The sequence below is a fragment of the Python bivittatus genome, unplaced genomic scaffold (assembly GCF_059951505.1).
Source record: "Python bivittatus isolate LINGU-HERP-01145 unplaced genomic scaffold, Pbiv_v1 ctg000980_np1212, whole genome shotgun sequence".
Taxonomy (NCBI): Eukaryota; Metazoa; Chordata; class Lepidosauria; order Squamata; family Pythonidae; genus Python; species Python bivittatus.
The window spans coordinates 23,836,407-23,859,606 of NW_028277125.1; the positions used below are offsets into that span (position 1 = coordinate 23,836,407).

At 38.2% G+C, this 23,200-nt stretch overlaps 1 protein-coding gene across 2 annotated transcripts in view; it reads left to right on the forward strand.

Moving 5' to 3' along the window:
* Nucleotides 1-362: 362 nt before the first annotated feature.
* Nucleotides 363-23,200, forward strand: part of IGSF10 (immunoglobulin superfamily member 10) — a 31,327-nt gene continuing 8,489 nt past the window's right edge. The window contains exons 1-5 of one of the 2 annotated variants that reach the window (XM_088132079.1): nt 363-940; nt 4,009-4,262; nt 12,154-12,283; nt 12,771-13,161; nt 16,940-21,310. In XM_088132079.1, the coding sequence (XP_087988205.1) occupies nt 4,039-4,262; nt 12,154-12,283; nt 12,771-13,161; nt 16,940-21,310 (5,116 nt within the window). In that variant the 5' untranslated portion in view covers nt 363-940; nt 4,009-4,038. Of the gene's footprint in view, nt 941-4,008; nt 4,263-12,153; nt 12,284-12,770; nt 13,162-16,939; nt 21,311-23,200 lie in introns of those variants that run through there. The other variant, XM_088132080.1, reaches the window with a different exon arrangement.

Below are 23,200 nucleotides of genomic sequence, written 5' to 3' on the forward strand. Positions count from 1 at the left end.
GTATCAATCCCAATTCCTGGAATTTCCAGCCAGTGCTGTTGCCAGGCTAGCTAAGAATACTGCGTTGAAGGCCAGCTTATCTTTTCCCCCGGTTGGGAAAAAGCCTGAAAAGGAGCTGGCATCAGAAGCTTCTTCCATTGTTTACCTGGGCGAAAATACACGCCTTCTACTTCCTATTTTCTCACTCTTGCAACTCCATCTCTCAGCTCCGCGCACGCGGCTTGAAGGGATGGAGAACCGCAAGGGAGGCAGCAAGGGGGCGAGATGATGCCAAGGCACAAGCCTTTGAAGGATGCCGCTCCCTTTAGGGAGGAAGGCGGCCCTCAAGAACCGAGTGGCGGCGGGCGGGCGCCACAGCGGGAGAAGTTCTTCTGGAGCGGCGAACTATGACAAGCCGAGAGTCTGAGTCTCGTTTAGTCCAGCGCCGAGGGCGAAGTGAAGGACCTGCCATTCCAGGCGGCCCCTAAACGGCGCCTCCTCCCCTCCCTTAGCAAGGAGCGTGTCAGAAGCGCATCTAGCCAAACTCCAGAGACCAAGCGGGTGCCTAGAGAGCCGAAGGGCTCGTCGATGCGACCCCCACCCCCGCCGAAGATTTCCGCGGCCGCCGGGCGATCCGGGGAAGCCCAGGGGTCTGGAAAGCTCCCCACGCAAGGCGAGCCGGCAAGAGAACTGACGCGGCTTTCGAGGGACAGGGCGTGCGCCGCTCACAGGGAAGGCAGCGAGCCCACCCGGCCTGCTCCAGACCTGAGGGGCGTGTTTTGATCGCTGCGGCTTCCCTTCCAAGCTGAGATCCGCGCGCACACCCCTTTGCAGAGGCTTCTCTCACGTGCCGCGCATCTTTCGGGTCCTCCCTGCACTCACGGCCATCGATGAGCGACACCCAGGGGTGTGAGGAGAAGTCCGCGCGGCCCAGCTGGAGAGGAAGAGAAATAAACTGCAGGTACGCTTTTCCGTTTTATTTCCTTCAGGCGGAACATCATTTTTGGAAGCCCTCCCGCCGTCTTTCTTTCCTTGCCAGCCCAATCTTGGTTTGGGACCTTGTTTTAAAACTAAGACCACCTGGTTTGCAAAAGACCACTGATGAGGTGATGATTCCCTGGCTCCATCTGTGATAGGCACTAATCTGTGAAAACATGCCATAATAGTAAATGTGCATCATTCGTTTTTTCAAGATATTGCAGACACTTCTTTGGTTTTGCTGCAAGAGAGTGAAAAATATTTCTGAGCTGATATGGATGAGGCATTTCCCGGAGTCAACCGCAAGGCTATTTATTACAGTACAAGCTTTAATTCTTGTCAGTGAGGTGCTTAACTACATCGCTGTAGTTTCTTGGCAGGCATCAGATTCATTAAAATGAGCTGACACGAACTTTTAAACAAAGTACACTGCACAGAAGCTTTTTATGAAATTTGGACTTCTCTTCTGAATTTTTTGCAGGGAGGGTCTTTATTTTGTTGTGCCCTTATATTTTTTTAAAAGTATGTACTGAAGATCCAAGTGGACAGAAGAGCAATTTCAAAATAGCCCTGCAGTAATTTCAAAGGATATCTGAAGCTAGCTCTATTTTTCTTTATTAGCCACCCAAAACCACCTTTTAGTTATTGCGCAGATAACCACCAGCTACTTATGGGTGACAGCTCAGAGACACGAAAAGGGGAGGGGGAGATGAACTTAAGAGTGGACCTAAAATATTCACACATGCTGATGATTTGTAAAAAGTCAATGAGAAACATGACACCACATGAGTGGTATCATATTATAATGCGAGACATGGAAGTCAGAAAGTCATTGATTCAAGTATCTTCTCTACCACGTGATATGGTATCTGAGGTTTTGTGTTGGGAAAGAGAAACTGAGGCTAAAAATAATTATTGGTTATTACTTTCATTTGTTTCTTATTACTTCTCCAAATAATCTGGGGTGGAATACACATTTCTTTTTGTGACAGCCGGGTCAATCTATAGACTTCAGAAGGGACCAGAGATCCAAGCTGTATTCTTTTACATCTAGACCAACATACTAATCCTATGTCATTCTAGCTCATATAACTCTTGAGTAAGAATTATCAAGAGGGATTTTGGATACTCAGAAAGCTCCAGTTCAGGAACTTGATAGGAAATCCAGTTTTTAGTGTTTTAACTAATTCCAGTTTCAAAATACTGTTAGAAAAAGAATCCTACAGTTTGGAAGGAAGGGAGAAACCACAGCTTCTGCACCCTGCCATTTATTGTAGCTAGAATGGGAGACAGATTTATAATTTTTTTTAACATTTTGTTAAGTTATTCTTAAAAAAAACAAAAAAACACCTCCCACTGATATTAGTAAGAGGGAAATCAGCAGAGCTAAACAGCTCTGAAAACATGCCAGGGAAATGAAGGCTAAAAAACTAAGATCTCTCTTAATCTGCCCCTTCTGTCCTCCATGCATAGATCAAAGCACAAATGGCCCTAAAATGACATTATCCTCTTTGGGGCCATAGAACTGCAAGCTGTAGTTTTTAAAATACTTTGCATCAAGAGAATAACCCATCCAAATAGAACATGGAGATTTGCAATGTAAGATTCTATTCCACTCTTATTTTCAGTTAAACTAATTCTTAATTATTCAAGTAGCATTAGAAAAACAAAAAAGCCAAAACAGAACAGAACAGAAGTTGGCAGTGGCGAGATGAGGCATAGCTTTCATTCCCTATAAAGGTGGGGAAAAGTAGGAAAATGTTTAACTGTTTTCACTATTGCTGTTGCTTCTTTAGCTTTCCTAGCCAGTTGTCTTCTTAACCTCCTAATTCTTTGAGCCTTAATTTGCTTGGCAGGGAAGGATTGACGTATTCTTCAGCAAAAACAAATTACAAGCTGATTTATGAATGCATTAAAAAATGAAACTGTGGTTCAGCTCAGTAGTATGTCAAATTCCAGATCTTAATACCTGTCAACAACAACCTCCCCCATTCCCTGCCACTTTCACTAAAAGCAAAAACCTGGAAGTACATGTAGTCTCAGTTAATGACCATTCGTTCAGCGACCATTTGAAGTTATGGTGGTGCTGAATGAATGGTACTTATGCCTGGTCCCTGAAGTATGGCTGTTGCCCCTATAGTCACGTGATCAGAATTTGGGCACTTGGCAGCCTGCCTGCACTTATGACTGCAGGGGTCCCTATCTCCCCCCCCCCACCATCTCTGCCCTTTCAGCCAACTTGTGCTCCACTCACCCTGTACTCCACATGCCCTGCCATATGGCCGGCCCTGCTGCCCCCAGTTGAACTTTGCCATCTTCTTCCTCCCGCCATTGATAAGGCACACCTGGCCTGGCACTTCGTAAGGCAGGTCTTTTTCCCGAGACCACACATGGCCTTGTCCAAATCGTGTACAGCCTTCTTGCAAGGCTTTGGAAGGGTGAGCAGAGCAGAGCACAGGGTGGCCAAAAGGGCAGAGATGGAGTGGGGAGATAGGCAGGTGCGGGAGCTGAAGAGGAGGCAGTCCTTTACCTTACCAAGGCTTGCGGCTGAGAGGGACCAAGCCAGGAATGGCTTGGACTGGGATGTGTCCTTGCCTAACGACTGGCTGGGATTTGGTTAACAATGGCAACCAGGACTGCCAGGGTGGCCATCACCAAGCAATGTGGTCATGTGACATCATGCTTTATAACCGCATCGCTTAAGGACAATTTCCAGTCCCAATTACCATTGTTAACCGCAGACTACCTGTAATGCTATTTGTATTTGAACTGCTAATTTTTTCCTTGAAGAAGTAACTCTTATGGCAGCCTTCTCCAACATGCCATTCTCTAGGTGGGTTGGACTGAACCCCCCATTTTCCCAAGTTGTAAACCCCATTCTGGCTGGGAATGATGGGAGTTGCAGTCCAAGACATCTGAAGGCTGCAGATTGAATGTCTAGTTTTTCTGTAGGTCTTCTAAGGAAAGCTAAATAAAAGTAGCCTGATCAAAACTGCAAGCTTCTGACGTCTCATCTTAACCTGATGCTTTCTGTTGTGTCTTGTTTTCTAGAGCTTTCTTTGTTCATACTTAGCTGGGAGGATGGTTGGTTTAAAATTGTTGCCACTCAAGATGAAAGGAGAAAGAGGAAGCCATCCCTATGTGGTAGGATTCCTCTTCGGTTTCCTCTTGGCTGCCTTTCCTGGCAGCAGCGCCTGTCCTAAGCTTTGTGCCTGCTACATACCGACTGAAGTCCACTGCACGTTCCGGTATCTTACCACCATCCCATTGCACATCTCCCAAAATGTGGAGCGCATCAATTTAGGGTAGGTTTGCATGATAATGCTCAAATCCTGAAATGTAGTAATGCTGTACCAAATTTTTTTTTGTAATTTCTCAGAACTTTCCTTCTCCCATGAAAGGGGCTTCTCTTTTTCTACCTTTTTTCAAGATGCTTAAAATATATATTTCACATTTATTTTAATAGTGTTTCTGAATTTCCTTGCTACTCTTGGTGGTGTTATTTTCTTTTCCATTAGCCATCATCCTGACCCCTCCTCAGCAATTCATACCTCTTTGGCTCCTACAGTAGCTGCCATAGTTTAATTGAAGGAGGCTCAGATTACTAGAGAGATGATGGAACCCATTAACTAAATACTAACACTGTCCAATACTTCCAATTACATTACATACTTTTAGAACATGCAGGGGCCCAAACAAGCCCTGTCAGAAACTCTATAAAGTAGCAGTGTTTTTTCCTGAAATCATGTGGTAGCTGGAAGGGTCAGCCTCATTATCCAAGAACTCACAACTGTTTTTAAAAAAAGCAGGTGGTATATTCATGCTGTCACACACTTTGCATTACCTGGATCACTAGGAGGCAGTATGTGACTGGTTTCATCCTCATTAGGAATTGTCAGATATACATAGCCAGATCTTTTTCTATGGGGTTTATAAAGCATCCAGTACTTTGGGTATTGCACAGCCCTAACTAAATAAGTGGAGGAACATCAAACCTTCTGGAATTTCATCAAAGTTTTCTTCCCCTTGGAAAAATTGAAAACAAATTCTTGTTCATCTCTTTAAGTGATAATTGGTAGGAACAAAATATGCAGGAAAATTATGACTGCATGACAGTCATAAACAGTAATGAGAACAGATTGACATGCTCACTATTATAAAACTTTTTTGGTGTACAGACTAATGACAAGAACCTGGAATTAATCTGGAAGAGTTCAAATATTGATTAATTTGCCTATGGTGATAGAATAAAACACATTCATCCAAATTCTCTTTTATGCCTTTCATAGTTCATAGATAGACAGGATTTTAGACAGTTGGAAATTTGAAAAATTGACAGTTTATTGTTGATACCTTCACAAATGATGGTTGCCTGCCTATTCACAAAGTTACTACCCTAATGTGTGTGACCAGTCACTGACTATCTATTTGTGAGAAAAAAAGGTAAGTTTGTTGATTCCCACTTTCTCCTGCTCAAGAATATATATCAATCCAATTTGCCTTTGTCTTTTTTCTGGATGAGTATATATACTTCCAAGCATATGCTGGTCTATGACTGAAATAAAATTGATTGATTGATTGATACTTCCAAGCACAGTACAGAACTATAGTTATTCATCTTATGGATCCTATGTGTGGACCATCTGGTTTTCTTAATTCAGATGCTAGTAAAACAATGCTTGAAATAGTACATGGAATTAGAACTGTCAAGTGTACAGTATAAACTGGATTTAGAGGAGGCAGAGGCACCCACAATTTCAAACATCTGGTAGATAATGGAAAAGGCAAGGACCTTCCAAAAGCTTTTTTGTTGTTCTATTAATTACATGAATGTTTTTGACAATGCTATCCACAAATTGTAGATGGCTCTTAAAAACATGAGTGTCTACTTATTGAAACAGTCATCTCTTGATCAAGAAGCAACAGTTAGAACAGAATATGGAGCAAGTAAATGGTTCAGAATTGGGGAAGGAGTGTGCCAAGGTTGTATACTTTTGCCTTATTTATTTAACTTTCATGAAGACTATATCATGAGAAAAGTTGGACTAGAAGAAATAAAAATTGGAATGAAAATTGCTGGGAGAAACACCAAATTCAACAACTGGTGATACCAGTTCAATGTCTGGAAATGAGGAAAACGTAAGGTTCTCTTGTTGAAGGTGAAAGAAGAAGATGCAAAAGGAGAACTGCTGCTCAATATTTTCAGAAATCTAAGATTATATCAATAGGTAATTCACAGTAACAGGGATGGTGACTGTAGCCATGAAATAAAGGGAAATCTGCTACTGAGGAGAAAGACCATGACAAATCTAAATGACATATCCAAGTGTAAAGACATCACAGTGACAACAACAACAACAAAAAAAGGTATGTATTGCCAAAGACATGATTATCCCAGCTGTAAAATATGGCAATGAAAACTGGATCATCTGAAAGGCTGAATAAATAAAAATGAATGCCTTTGAACTGTGGTGCTGGAGAAAATTGCTGAAAATGCTTTGGACTGCAAAAGGATTAGGACACACACACACACACACACACACACATACACATACACACACAGAGTACTGGGTGAAGTAAAGCCAGACTCCTCACTGGAAACACTAATAATGAATCTGAAACTGAGTTATTTTGGATAATACAAATAAGGCAAAAGTAAGAGTCATTGGACAAGACCATGATGCTTGGAAAAATAGAAGACAATTAAAAGAAAAAAGGATGAGAAAAGGTAAGGAGTATTATTACTGATGACACAAACACAAGCAAATGAATGTCCATCGGGTCATGAAGAATTGGAAATGATTGAATGACTGAAGAACAACAATGTGAGTTCCAGAGGCCTTACTGGAAATAAAGAGGCTGGCAGCTGATTGTGGTATTTTTTAAAAAAAAATTTTTAAAAGGAAAAATAATAAAGGCAAGTGGGGCAGATTGCCTGATATGCATCAAGGAAGATGTTTATGGATATGATGGTGTCCTTGATGTATTGCCAGCATCTACTATAATTTGATTCAACCAGAATTTGGTCTCTTTTCCTAATTGAAGACATAAGAAAGTTCATATGCTTTATCTCTTCCTTGCATTACACCGGAGGATGCACAAGTGTATGGCAAATTCCACTACAGTATTTATCTGAGTTGTTACACAGGAAAAGATAAGACATCCCCAGAAACAGATATCTTCTAATAGTTGAATAAGAAAAAAGGGTTCTATGGTTGGTCAGCAGTGAAGCTGTGGGTGAACAGACCAAGGGAATTATTTGTATTTTGCTTTTAATCTGAACTGATAACTTTTGTATCAGTTCAGATTAAAACTTTACAAAGTTTTAATTTTGCAAAGTGCTTTAAATAATGTGCGCTATTTGTGTGTCATCATATCCAGTAATTAAGAGGAACAACATCCCAAATATAACAGTGATGTTCAAATAGGAGAATAAACCCTGTGCTGTTTCATGTTGAGTTAAATTAATCTTGCTTGCTGGTTTGAGTCATCAAGGCAAGCCAGAGTCAGGAATCATTGTTTGTTCTTCACTCTGCTTTCTGGCTTGTTTGGGAGAGTTTAGGAAACAAATCAGGGTAGAATTATCTATGGTTTGCTTAGTATAAGGATGGAAAACTGGTAGACATTTAAATTTGTGAACCACAATTCCAGCAAACCCAGTTAGCATAGCTTAAGCTGAATGAAGCTGGGAGCTATAGATTAGCTACATCTTGAAGGCCATAGCTTCCTGAACCCAGCTTTAGTTGCCCTTTATTCCTGATTCTGGCTTATGAAATTTGAACTCAGTCATTCCCATGTAAGTCTAATAAGGATTTAATTAGTGAAACAGTGTAATTGGAAGCCAAAGTTCTTATGACACACAGCCAGTTAGGATGTACCATACTTGTTTGGAAGATGAAGCCTGCATGCCTAAACCATGAACTGAACCATCCATATTGCTTTTGAAAAAGAGGGAAAAGCTCTGTTCAGAGTTTAGAAATCACAAATGTCAGTGCAATCCTACACACTTCTACACATTCATGGTACATTTCAGACAGCTGTGTATCCCAGGGACTATAGTTTCCATGATGTCCATGATGTCCTAATTGTATTGAATGTGGTTGGAACATTACATAAGGCTTTAAGTTATAACTAGATCCATTCCATAGGAAGGAAGGAAGGAAGGAAGGAAGGAAGGAAGGAAGGAAGGAAGGAAGGAAGGAAGGAAGGAAGGAAGGAAGGAAGGAAGGAAGGAAGGAAGGAAGGAAGGAAGGAAGGAAGATAATGATGGAGCATTTTAGTAGTTCTCACAGAGTCTAGAGTCCAAATTTAATATGAGATAATGTAAGTTTATTTTTTTAAAAACCACAAGGCATAGATCTCAAAGTAATAAATAACATTTTAAAAATGTTGACCAAGGGAAATCTAAAAGCCAGCATCTCCCTCACTATTCCAGTGTTAGACTTAACAGCTATCAGCCCAAAGCACTCATAGTATCTGTTTAAAATTTATTATTGCAAATCAGCTCACAAAACCATCTTTGTCAGTAGACCATAAATTGAGGCTGGCCTTGATAACCAGCTATATTTTTAGTAGTCACTCATAATTCAGCAATTTTTCTGAGACTTAGGCAGTGAACAAATACTTGAGCTTTAAGAGGCCTGTTGGGATTTGCAAACATGAAGCAACAGCAAGAAGGATGATAACTGTTCATGAATGTCTTCAGTGTTTAGTGTGAATTGAATAACTCCCCTCCATTTCCTAAGACGCAGAGAAGTCAGGAAAGGAATAGATTTATTTCTCATCTTTGCATTTTGCAAATACTGTGGAACCATAACTCTGAATCTGTATATACTGCACAGAATGCATTGAATAATTCTCTCATGTGTTATGCCTCATTAGCTGTAAGAGGGATTTTTGTTACCTAGAGAGCATCCAGTACAATGTGAGAAGCTCACATCTAATAATTGCATACAAATAGGAGAAATCTGGTCCCTTTCTTTCCAATACAAAACAACTGTAACTCTTGCTTGGAGTTCTCTGCAGTGGAAATTGAGATTGGCAGGTGATCATTAGAACAGGATAATGATTACCAATTGAAACCGCATTGTGGGAAAAACCTATATGCATTTAAAATAAGTAGTTGTACAATCTGTGGTGTGGCCATTTTTTGGGAACATTGTGTTTGGATTACCATATCTCAAAAGGGCTATCATGGAGCTTGAAAGATTCAGTTAATCTACAACTGGTTCATACATTGTGCTAATGTTTAACCATGCAGGTTTTCAGACTATGAACTTGGCATTCCAAGTTCATTAGAATGCACAGCCTATTTCTTGTTACTTATGAGAATCTCTTTCAAGTTGGGTGATTGTTTGTATGCAAGAATTCTCACAAGCAACAAGAAACAATAGGACAATGATTCTAAGATGGGAGCCATACCCTGCAACAAATTCAGATTATTATTACTTATTACATTTGTATGCTGCCTGACTCCCAACAACTCTGGGTGATGTTTATTTTGCCCCCACATCTACACCAACAGCACCATCACAAGCCCCAACAAGTGCACACACACTTGTTTAGATTAGAGATGCCTTCATATGTTCATCACATGCCAGCAATATACCTCTACATTGGACATACAGGACAAACTTTGTGCAAAAGGATTAATGGACAGAAATTTGGCATCAGGACTCAAAACAAGGGCAAAGTAGTATCAGAGCATTTCAGCCTCCCAGGGCACACTATACAGATCTCAAAGTGACTGTTTTGGAAAAAGGGACTTTTACGCCACCATTGGGTAAGAGATTGCTGAACTCACATACAGTATATCAAAAGGTTTCAGGCAATCTCAGAAGGTGTCAACAAACACAATGGATTTTTAACATATTACAATTATGAATTACTAAGGTACTGATAATCTCTCTCACATGTAACCTGCATCTGCCTAACCAACCTACCTTCCCCTCCGTCTCCCCCACCTCACCCCAATTTAAATCCAAATCAGTCTAACCACTATATGCATCTGATGACATGAACTGCAACTCATGAAAGCTTATGCCTTTTAATATAATTTGTTACCTAGAAAAGTGATAGCAGACTTTGGATCTTTTCACTAAGGAAAAAATGTTACTTTCTTTTAAGTAAGCAAGCAGTTACACAGACAAGGCAAAAATCATTTCAGCATCAAAATAGAAAACAGCAGCAACAACATCTTTATCTCAGCGAGTCTACTCAGAAATGTTCAGCTGAAATTATAGCTCTTAGTTGAATGGCTAGTTCCACTAAAGACTCAGACAAACACAATGCAGACCTGTAAGAAGGCGTAGACTCAAGTCAGCATCAAGCAGTGATAGACATCTCCTAAACCGAAGCTCCAAAAGTTCAGACCTTTTATCTCATTCAGGGGTCCAGGTTGTTACTGCCCTTTTCTTTTCTGATTTACCTTTACAGCCATCAAATATCCCTATTGGTCCATCTTATCTAGCCACCTGGATTCTTCCGAAATTTTCTGGAAGATACTGTTATCTCCAACATATTTCCAACATATGTCTAGCTGTGGTTAATTGTGATCTACTTGACCATATTCTTGACATATTTTTTCCACTGTATCAACACAGTGTGCTCACCCTTAAGCCCATTTGTTTGCCTTAATAGGATGTCAGTCTTGCATCACTCATACTGTTAATTTGCTTAAATTAGGTTTGTCAGGACCTCTGTTTCCTCAGAAAGCCTGAACCAGTGTTCTAGCTTCTGTCATATAAGCACTGAATCCAATTCCTTAATATAATACACAATAATAATGAAAATAAGACTCTAATAGCATCCCTCAATCACAGTTACAGTAACATGCACGTAACAACAAGCTGTCTGAAGCTCTTGATACTCATGGTAACTGTTTCTGGGCAAAATGCTGGTTATTTATTACATTTATGTCCTGCCACTGCCATATTTGACAATAATGAGCTACAAACATAGTTTGTGGCCACCTTATCCAAACAATTGTTTTATTCAACACAAGAGTATCTGATATTGAAAATGGAAAAGACTTTTATCATTTCATGGTGGGGATAGAGAAAATCTTCTTGGAAGCTGCTCCTCTTCTCTGGAACTCCTTTAGGCAGGCCCATCTAATCTTCCAGCAGGCAAAAATGTTGCATTTCACACAGCATTTTGTGTCTGATAAAATGAATTTGTTTAGCCACTTTAAATACCTTCTATTTAAAGTTTGTTGATTGTTTTAGGATGCCCTCTTCATGCTTTTGCTTATTATTTTGCAAAATACTTTTTACTTATTTATTTTATTTGTATTATTATTTTAGTATAATAAAATGTATTATTATCATCCTTTGTGTTTCACTGCTATTCATCAACCTCAGCCCTATTTGATTGAAAAGTGGAATACAAATATATATATATACACACACGCACACACGCACACACATACATATATATACATACATACACACACACACACACATATACACACACATGCGCACACACATATACATACATATATATGCACACACACACACACACACACATATATATATATATATAATCTTTTGATTTTATATATTTTTATTTATTTATACATCAGTTTATATAGCTACCCATCTCACAAAGCGATTTCCTTCAGAAGCATACATATTAATTTATTTATTTATTTATTTATTTATTTATATTTCACATTTGTCAGCACCCATCTCTTTAAATCTATAATGCTGATCTATGACGGTAATAAAGATTTGATTGATTGAACCTTCACTATCTGTAAAAACCCTAATTCTGAATATTACAGAGTGTTAAGAGGTTAGGTTCTAAACCTTTGTGTAACTCTTCTATATTCTTCATTGATAATTGTTTTGTGTTAATGATAGCTTGATACTCTGTTTATAGTGTAATTTAGTAAGTGTACTATATCTGTAATATTTCATTATGTTTTTATTATCAGAACACTTTGAGAGAAACAACAGAGAAATTGTATAGATTTAACACTGGTTGGGTTATACCCTTGAGTGCTTTATAGCAAGAGCCATAGTTTACATTTTCATTTGTTATTCCTTTGATCAAAGTATTTTCAATTTTACATGACAAAATTTAATTACACTCTGCTTAAACACCTTCAGAAGAGAGATTCTATTTTTGTTTGTTTTACCTTTGAACTATAGCTGACTAACTAAACCCAGATATGGAATGAAATATTTGTTACAGTTACAACAATTTGGTTAAACTGACTGAGACAGATTTTTCTGGCCTGGAGAAACTGGAATTGTTGATGTTGCACAGTAATCAGATACATACAATTCAAGACAAGACATTCTCTGATTTACATTTGTTAAAGGTAAGGATGAGCTGGAAATTGTCCATCATTGATTTTGTTTACAGTGTGGCAAATGTTTGCCCTCGAACCTATTTTTAGAAGGAAAAAAAAAACGATGGTTCTGAGGAATGTAAGATGCACGTTTATTACAGCCTATTCAACTTTCATTTTCAGCATTGTTCTCATTGAATAAATGGCTGCAATCCTAAACACTTCAGAGCTGCAATCCTAAACACACTTGATAGGAAATAAGCCCCACTGAATATAGTGACAGGTTCACTCATAGGTTTAAGGTGTGGTTTAACCATGATATGTTGAATAACCACAATGTTGGGAAATACAACATACTAAGCCAAAATCAATGAAACCACATGGTTTAGCACAATGTGTGAATTAGTTCATATTATGTCGTTATGTTAATATAAGGTTTGAAAATCACTTAGAATTATTTGAACTACATGTAACTTCAGTTCAGATTCTTTTCCTTACTCTTTTTTTTTATCAACAGATCTTAAAGATGAGCTATAATAAAGTCAAAGTTATTCAAGCAGACACATTTCATGGTCTCATGGCTTTGGTACGTTTGCACATGGATCACAATGAAATTGAATTTGTAAACCCAAAAGCTTTCTATGGTCTCACCTCACTGAAGCTAGTTCATTTGGAAGGAAATTTACTTAAACAACTTCATCCAGATACTTTTGTCACTTTGCGGTACCTTGAGGTGTTCAAAACATCTGCCATAAAGCATATCTACTTGTCTGACAACTTCCTGACTTCTCTGCCGCAAGACATTTTCTCATATATGTCTGAATTAGAGAGCCTCCATCTTCATGGAAACCCTTGGATATGTGATTGCACTTTGCACTGGTTTGCGGAATGGGGAGGAAAGCATTCAGGTACTACATATTGTCTTTTCTATAAGTTGCAAGCATATACCTCAGCTGATGGTCTCATTCATAGATAGTGCAGTAATTGACAGGAAGTCCAGAAGAACATGCTATATTTTTAAAAAATAGTGTCCCAATAGAAGAAAATATGTGTAGTTCAAGGTTGAACTGTATAATCCTTGGTGCTCTCTGAGCTTGGTTGTTTGTTTGCAGACATCTCATTACCCAACTAGGCAACATCATCAGTGCTGATGAGAATGGGGTGTGCTCCCTGTTTATATACAGTAGCTTGCCCTGCTAGTGTTGGTAGAGTGTGGTTTTCTCCTTGGTAGTTCCTTGATTAGGGCATCATTTTCTGCTTGTTTTTCTGGTGTTAATCCCTGCTTATCTGGGTGTTGGTTGTTGGAAAGGATATGTTCTGGTCTTTTTGTTTCCTTCTTAGCTTTTTTATTGTCTCTTTTGAATGGTGTGTAAATGTGGTTTATCTCTATGTATCTGTTGATGGCTGATTTGTCTGAATGCCAAGCTTCCAGGAATTCTCTAACATTTTTGGATTTAGTTTGGTCTAAGATGCTGACAGTTTCCCAGTTGAAACTATGGTTGAGTCTGTCCATGTGTTGTGTGATTAAGGAGTTTTCATCATGTCTTCTGACTGCTAGTTGGTATTCATGGATGCACTCTGCTAGTCTGCCTGTCTATCCTACATAGTGGCTATTACAGTTTTTACATTGCATGTTATAGATGAGTCCTGTTTTTTTCTTCTTGGGCTACTGGGTCTTTTGGTTTACTTAAGATGTTTTGGAGGGCTTTAGTTGTTTTGTGTACTATGCCATGTGGTTGTAATGGTCTGTTGGTTGTTTTTGAGATGTTTTTGATGTACGGTAGTGTTATCCTTTTCATGGCTTGTGTTGGTTGTGCTGTAGTGGGTTGAGTGGTCAGGGACTGTAGACACATAGAAATAAACCATATTTACACACCATTGAAAAGAGACAATAAAAAAGCTAAGAAGGAAATAAAAAGATCAGAACATATCCTCTCCAGCAGCCAACACCCAGATAAGCAGGGATTAACACCAGATAAACAATCAAGTAGAAAACAATACCATAATCAAGGAACTACCAAGGAGAAAACCACAGTCCCACCAACACTGGCAGGGCAAGCTACTGTATATAAACAGGAGCAAACCCCACACTCACCACCACTGATGATGTTACCTCTGCTGATGAAGTTACCTCCACAAGGAAACAACCAAGCTCAGAGAACACCAAGGACTCCACAAAAATAGTGTTGTTAAAGATTGTTTGTCCAGCTAGATTGAGGCATCTAGTGGGGTGTCACAGGATTCTGATCTCATTTTTCTTCAATATTTTTTATTAATGACTTGGGTAATGAAATAGATGAAATCTTTATTATATAATACAAAACTAAGTGAGAAATCTAATATCCTAGAACACATAAATTGCCCTGAGAGGGAAATGAATTGAAAATAGTAGAAAGACATTTAATTGAGACACATAGAAGGTTCTTCACTTGGGGGAAAAAAGGGAAAATGCACTTGACTCAGCTATAGCATGTATGTAAAGCAGAAGTGAGTAATGTTTAAAGATCATGGTTTGCAACTCCGCCTCTTAACTTTCTGGGCGGGGGGGGGGGCGGTGACAGAAACCATCAGGGCATATGAAGACAGTGAAGGGGCTGGAACAAAGCTTTTCAGTCAGTTTTGGGGGCTGAAAAGATAGGAAAGGTAAGAAGTTTAAAGGAAACAATATGAACAAAATACTTCTGTGAGACAAATTGCAATTTTAGTTCCCTCAAACCTGTAAGAACAGCTATTTGGGACAGTTTATGATTTGAGAGGGTTAAGGATGTGGCAGAAGTTATTTGAGAGGCTTCCCATTTATGTTCCTATCCTTACCTATTCAGAGGAGGAGGAGCAAGAGGAAAAAGGTATTACTGAGATTTGACTGTGTGGCTGTGAAATGTCAGTAACTGGTCTTGGTATGCTGGAGGGAAGAGCCCATGTCAGATTCTGAAGCAATTAATATGGAACATAGGATGCCCACCTGCAGCATAAGAGGCTCATATTTAATCCAGTGAGATGTGGCTGTAAAACGGGCAGATAGTTTTAGGCTGGAAGTATACTTTCAAAAAAATGGGAGACAACAATTCCACTTCAAGGTAATTGGCTATGCATAGTGTTGAGGAAAGAGGACCAAGACGGTATATATTATCACTCTTCAAATATCTGAGGATGGTCATGCAGAGGTCCAGAACCTCTTTCCTTATCATCCCAGTGGGCCAGACACAGAAAAATGAATTTACAGTAAATGACAGGCAAATTCTAGTTGAATGTCAGGAAAAATGCCCTAATAATAAAGAGTTTTCTCACAAGGGAATAAATTATTCAGAAAGATAGTGGGCTACCCATTGCTAGTTGTCTTCACGAAGCTGGATAGACATTTGCTGAGGATGCTTTAACAGTTGTGTAATTGTTCTTTTCTACCTATGTTTCTAAAATCCTAAATTTAACCCCTTTTCCTCTTCTCCATTAATCAGCTGAGAAGTCATAGGTTCTGGAGGAAGGTTTAAACATTCATGCCCTCCTCACACTTCATGATAATGGTTCCATTGTTCTGCATTCTTCTATATAGCTGAAGAAAAAAGCTTAATAGGCCCCATGGATTGTCTGAGTAATGGAGATACATAGGGTTTAGTAGAAACAGAAAAGAAGCTGACGTATAGAGGAGGAAAAAGAAGCTGATAGCAAAAAACTGGAGAGAATGAAACGGCTCCCCCCCCCCCCGAAGAAATATAGCCATTTCACCCCAAAATATCTGGATCCCTGAGCTACTTTCAGTATTATATTTTTTTCTTTCTTGGATGCCTTGGAATATTTTCAGGAAAAAGGATACTCCATTACTGTTCTCTATAGAATCTATCAGGCTTTATCTTTGCCACATGGCATTCAGGCATTCTTTGACTGAAGTGCTTTATTTATTTATCAGGTGATTACACACTTGGTTCCAGCAAAACATGGAATCAGATCTATTGTGTTGCTGAAAGGGTAGCAATGAATAAATCTGTATTTATTAAAATATTTACATTTATTTTACTACAATTTTGTTAGATGATTTTTATCAAAGAAGATGCAGGGTAGTGTACAAACACCATATAAATACACTCCTAGCAGAAACTTGTTTATATTTTTGAATGACACAATATGTTTACAGATTATTTATGTAAAAAACTAGGACAAGAACATGAGCACTAGAATAAGATGGAAACTTATTAGTTCTGACTTCAGAATAAAATACAGATAAAAGCAGTAAAATCTGCCCAGTCCTGGTCTCTTGCCCAATCCTGTTTTCTTTCAGACATCTACATCGAAGATCCTTCATTTCCCAATTCCCATTCCCTTTGTTGTAGTTTCTTTCAAACATACTCTGTAACAGCCATGGAAAGTAGAGTCTTATAATGAAGTGACCTACAAAGGTGGGTGGGTGGGTGGGTGGGTAGGTGGATGGATGGATAGATAGATAGGCCAACCAGCTAAACTAAAAAGGGTTCCAAAGAGTTTTAAACAATGCTTTAATTTGGATTCCTTCACTGAGCAGAGGTTTGGGCTTAATGACCTACTTTGCCCCTTCCAACTCTATTTTGTAATTGCCACTAAATGCCTGCCTTATTTCAAAGGTACCAGAAATATCTTTCAACTGATTAGAAACTGTTGTTTTTATACCAGAACCATAGAACGTTAATTTACTTTCTCTGACCTCTTTCTCTCTAGATGTTGTAAAATGCAAAAAAGGCAGAGATGCTGCAGATACTCTGCAATGTCCGGTGTGTGCCAACCCCAGGAATTCTAAAGAGAAACATTTAACTAAAATGCCACTCTCTTCATTTAACTGCATTAAACCAACTATAGACACAACTTTGAAGTTGAAGACTGTAACTGTGGTAGACGATGGAGACTTTACTTCAGTTTCTCCCAAAGATTTTATGGCCCCTATAGGAACTATGACATTAAACATGACAGACCAAACAGGGAATCGAGTAAATATAGCTTGTAATGTGCAGAAGCCTTCAAAAATGTCTCCAGTTATATTTACAAAAACTGGCAACACCACACTACTTGAAATATCATTGTCGACTTTTCTTATATGTAGCATTGACCATGAGCATATTCAGCAACTATGGAGCATTCTTGCCCTTTATAGTGATTCTCCACTAAAACTGACAAGGGAACAGTTACTAACAGAAATGCCTTATACCAGTTACAAGTACAAACAAATAGATTCTAAAAATGAAGAACTTTTCACTGATGTAGAAGCTGAACTGACAGCTGAGCCTCCTTGGTTGATGCAGGGTCAAGTATCAATGCAGTTGGACAGGACAGCAACTACACTCAATATACTGCATATCCAGTATTCAATAGATGCTCAAATCATTCTTCCAGATGATGTCCCAAAGCCAACCAAACAAAAATGGGCCATGATTTTACGAGACAAGAGTTCCAAAACTGAACATTCTGTTTTAGTTGGTGGTTCTGTAGAATTGGATTGCCAGGCATTTGGAGACCCTGCCCCTGTAACTGAGTGGTTGTTACCTGATGGGACCAAGGTTAGAGCTCCATATGTAAGTGAAGATGGAAGAATAGTGATAGCAAAATCTGGTAAGCTCTTATTACATTCAGATCGTTTTGATACTGGAGTTTATCATTGTATAGGAACCAACTATGAAGATGCTGATGTCTTGACTTTTAGAATTACAGTGATCGATCCAATTCTGGAGCAGAGCCATTTAAATGGACCACAGCTCTCAGTGTTTTTAGGTGAAATGATTGATCTTCCTTGCCTGTCTACAGGTGTCCCAGATGCTTCTATTAACTGGGTCACACCAGAAAACATGATTCTTCATAGTTCTTTTAAAAACAAAGTTCTGTTTCACAATGGCACATTAAAAATACAAAAAACAGCAGGACAGGACAACGGTTACTTCATGTGTATAACGGCCAATAATTATGGTGCAGATTTTTTAGTTTACCAAGTACTAGTTAAAAGGAACTTCAACAACTCACAACAACTCACAAAAAAAGAGATAGTTAATGAAACAGAAGGGTCTGGCAACAAAGAACATGACTTTATTGGCCAAATTCAAAATTCTCCTTCTACCATTCCTGCCCAGGTAACCAGTCAAGCATCCATACAAAGTTCATTTACAAATTATTCCATGCCAAATAAAACCAAAAACAATTACAAAGAGGTTTACAGGAATAATAGAGGCAAGATAAGCAGATGGTTTAGAGGACAAAAGAGACAATTTGGTCTCTCTACCAACAGAATTGATCCATTGTACTGGGCAACATTTTTAGGAAAAACAAAAAATATCACATTGCTAAGAAGACAAGAAAATATAACAGTAAAACCAACAAGAAAGGTGTTTCTGTCTTCAAAGAGTTCTGGAAATGAGAGAATGATATCTGGGGATTATATATTAGCTGAGGAAGAATTTATGTTTCTAGCAAATAAAAGACCTTCAAAATACACTTTGAGAGAAGCATCAGGAAATGTAGTGACAGCAGAACTTGGAAGTATATCAGGTAATTACAGCTTCTTTGCAACACATAACATGGTTACAGAAACAGAACCTTCAACTACCAGTTCTATGGCTATGCATTCTGAGATGCTTAAAGACCAGAACTGGCTAAATAAACCAAAACCTGAAATAGAAAGAATAAGCCTTGAAAGATATCAAATACTGCCTACACCACCAACCCAGATGGAAATAACAATGCCATCATTGTTTAATGAACCCAACAGTACAGCAAACACTTTAAATTCTTTTCAGAGATTGGCATCATCTGAAGAAGGTAATTTCTATTTAAAAAGCAAACCAACAGTAATACCAACAATGGCTATTACTAATAATAGCCAGTTTATAATTTCCCACAAACTAATTGAAAAACCTGATTTATTTGCAGAGAAAACTGAGAAAGTATCTGAAAAATCAAGCCATCAAGTGTCCTCAGCAGCAGTCAGTGTATCTAATGATGCATTAAGACATGGCTATATTTACAATACACAAAAAACAATACCTCAGTTATCTGCAGGTTCAGCTGTTGTTGCCCATCAGCAGATTGAGGTAGTTAAGGATTCTACAACTCATAGTCCATTCCCCAGATGGTACAGCAGACGAAGAAAAACCTTTGGTAGAAGACGAAGAATTAGACCTGACCGTATTCCCAACATTGCAGGTCATAGATTTGCTTTTGCTAGATCAGGGTTTGTTCCAGAAAGCTCAAGTCTTACTCTCCCTGCAGAAGTAAACATATCAGCTGTAACTCTTTCCAACATACCAGTTGAATCACTTACCCCACAAACAATTACTTGTACTTCAATCAAACCTCAGTATCCAAAATCAACAGTTGCAAATCAAATGGTGACATCCTCGAGTAACAAGATAGATACAGATGAAGTGCATGAATCTTTCACAACTGTCCCCTTCTACTCTAAAAGCATCCAGGTTGCCACACACAAAGAAATAGAATCAGGTACACAATTACAAGTAATACCTGACATAGATCCATCAGTTAACATCCAATTCACAACCAAAATCCATAAGCCTAAGCTTAACATGAAAAGTACATTTACCAAAGCTAACATATCACCTTTCATGATCAAATCCACTATTCCTTCTTTTGGTATCCATGACGGCTCTTCTAGTGTTTCAAATGGAGAAATCTCTTGGAGTACTTCTTTTGGTAGCAGCTATGTTCAAAAGGAGCTACTGGAGAATCAACCCATAGTACAAACAAAACCCTCAACTGAAATATCTGTTATACGTTTTCACACCTCCGTACCAACATACATAAATTCATCAATATATGAAACTGATGTTTCCAAAAATGACAATCAAACTGATGTTCCTAAAGACTTAATTAAAGTCATCAGTAACAATGTATCACTAGTAAAACACAATCCTATGGTATCACTCAGTACTACAGAATCACCATCTTCAGCCTCTATGTACAACTTTACAACTGATCTTAATAAAGAAACTGATGCTATGACCATCCTACAGACTCTTAATCCAGCCACCACTGTTGCAAACAAGATTTCAAAACTCAGAATGTTTCGACCACTTAGAAAGAAGGGTCAAAGGAGGAGAAGACCTCTGCAGAAGTTAATGCCCTTCCACAGAAACATTTTGGTGAATAAGGGATTTGCTACATCCTCTAAAAAGATTATCCTTTCTCCTACTATGCAAACAATGAGAAAAGTAACTGAGCCTTCTAGTCTCATATTGACTGAATTGTTTTCAAAATTCACCAGTATGGATGTAGTTACAGTTGGTCTACAACCATCAATTCTTAACACAGCAGATGTAAAAGGGGACAATAAATTCATAACTGCTGCTCACGTATTAGCAAATATAACCCTTGAAAATGCTCACACCATTAATCCACCAATGAAGCTGTCATCTGAAGAACTTTCATCTACAGCCCCACTGTTTGAAATGTCCTTGGATACAACAAAGACAAGCACAGTGTTATCAGACACATCCTTGGTAACAATGGGACCAAGATTTACTAGAGTAACACAAACCACTAGACAAGCCGATAAGGAATTTTACCAGAATGTGGGACTAACAGCAGCTCCAAAAACACAAATAACCAAAACAGCTCCTCATGTGAAAAATGAGCTAAACCCACAGACTCCTACTAATGCAATTTACATGACCACTAGTCCACTAGGATCCCAAACAAGGCTCATCCAACCTACACAAACCACTTCATCTCCCAGATGGGGTAAAATGTCATGGCAGTTTCCATTTTCTAAAATCAGAGATATTGGAAAACCTGTCATGGTTAACACATTGACAGTATTAAAATCTCCTCAAAGCTCTACCCTGTATACTCCTTTGTGGAAGACAAATAAGAACAATTACATCAGAAATTGGTCTGAAAGTACAGACCAGGTAGCCACTACCACCAATCCAAAAGATTTAAATCCATTCTACCAAACCGGATTGGCAAAACCCAGAATAAGTGGAGGAAAATTTGCAGTGTTCACCGTCCTGGCTAATTCAGATGCTTTCATCCCATGTGAAGCCAGTGGTAATCCTCAGCCAACCATACGCTGGACCAAGATATCAGCAGGTAAGCTTTCCAAATTAATATTTTACATGTTTTTCTCTTTTATCATAAACAAGACGTGAACTAAGTAAAGCATGCAAAATTAATTTCCTACATGTTTATAATCCTAGAATTAAATTATGAAAGTGTAATCACTACAGTCAGATTTTAAACTAGCCATGAAATTTGCTAATGGCCTGGGGCCAGTCACAAATCTAACTACAAGTTTTCATTGGATAGAAAAGAACTACATGTGCCAGGAAAATAAATGGGATACACAGAAAATGAACAATAATAATCCAGATTTCATATACAGGTGTGCAGACCTTTTTCTATGAACATAGAAAGTAATAGTGTGATACGGTATTTTTGCTCTGATGCCATACTCAGAATATTCAGAATGATCCTGAAATAATTCTGAAGTAGTATATTGAACAACCATATTAAAAAAAAATTATGGGAGCTTTATTAAGCTAGAGTATTTTAAACTAGAGTAGAACAGTATACTGTATAAAGTATACACTTATTGCAATAAAGTGATTTTTTTTTCTTTCTTTCTAATGCTTTTGAGCCAGTGTTGACTCCTGACAGCTGCCTGGACAAGTCCCTGCAGTTTTCTTGGCCAGATTTCAAAAGTGGTTTCCCCTGCCTCCTTCCTAAGGCTATGAGAGAGTGATTGGCCCAAGGTCACCCAGCTGGCTTGATGCCTAAGGCAGGACAAACTCAGTCTCCCCATTTCTAGCCTGGTGCCATAACCACTGCACCAAACTGGCTGATTGTGCAAAACTTAAAGCACCAGCTTTCCATAAAAATAGAACATTAAATTGTAGTATGTTTTCTTTGAACCAGAATAATATAATTCATCCCATGAGGAAATAATATCTATACTTTTTTCTTAACTGGACAAAAACATGCAAGTATAAATAACATAGATATAGAGAATAGCAACAAGAACTTTTCCAAATAAGCTATAATAGAAAGCTACTTAAAGCCAGGAATCTTGTTCTATAAACTGCAATGTAAACAATGTAAGCTTGTGTTAGTATACATAATTCATTTGTTTCCATTTCTTTACCTAAGTGGGTAGTCTAAGAAGGGATAGAATCAGATTACAGGTAATCCTCACTTAACAACCACCATAGGGACTGGTAAATTGGTCATTAAGTAGGGCAGTCATTAAGCAAGTCACCATGTGACTGGACCTGATTTTACTACCATTTTTACGATGGCCATTAAGCAAATCACATAATCATTAAGCAAATCACATGGTCGTTAAGCAAATCCAGCTTCCCCAATGGATGTTTTTTGTCAGAATTTGCTAAACAACCATGTGATTCACTTAACAACTGTCATAAAATGGTTGCAAATCATGATCACATGACCACGGAGGGTGGTTAAACAAACGGTCATTAAGCAAGGACTACCTGTATATCAAAAGCCTGGAATAGAGTCAAGTAATTCAAATAAACCTTAATCATAAATCATCTTAAAGCTAAGGTTTGTTGTTATGCTATAAATCATAATTGTATAATTTAAAATTTTAAAATTTTTGATAATGTTTTCATTTTAATTATAAGTTTTTATCTTTTTATAATGATTGTTTTTATCTATTTGTTATTTTATGTTATTGTTGTACGCCACCAGAGTTACTTTGTGTGAGATGGGCAACTATATAAATGTAATATATAAATAAACAAACAAACAAATAATTGGCTGTTATATGAAGCTATTTCTAGGGTTTCTAGATTGAATCAGCACATTATTGTTCATGCTGGCTAGACCAAGATTCTTGGGTTAATATATGAATGCAGTTATGTGATTCTAGATTAAGACAAAAAACAAAGATTTATTTCCAATATATATGCAAGCTCTGAATTTAAAACACACAAATACATGTATGATGAATGGATATAA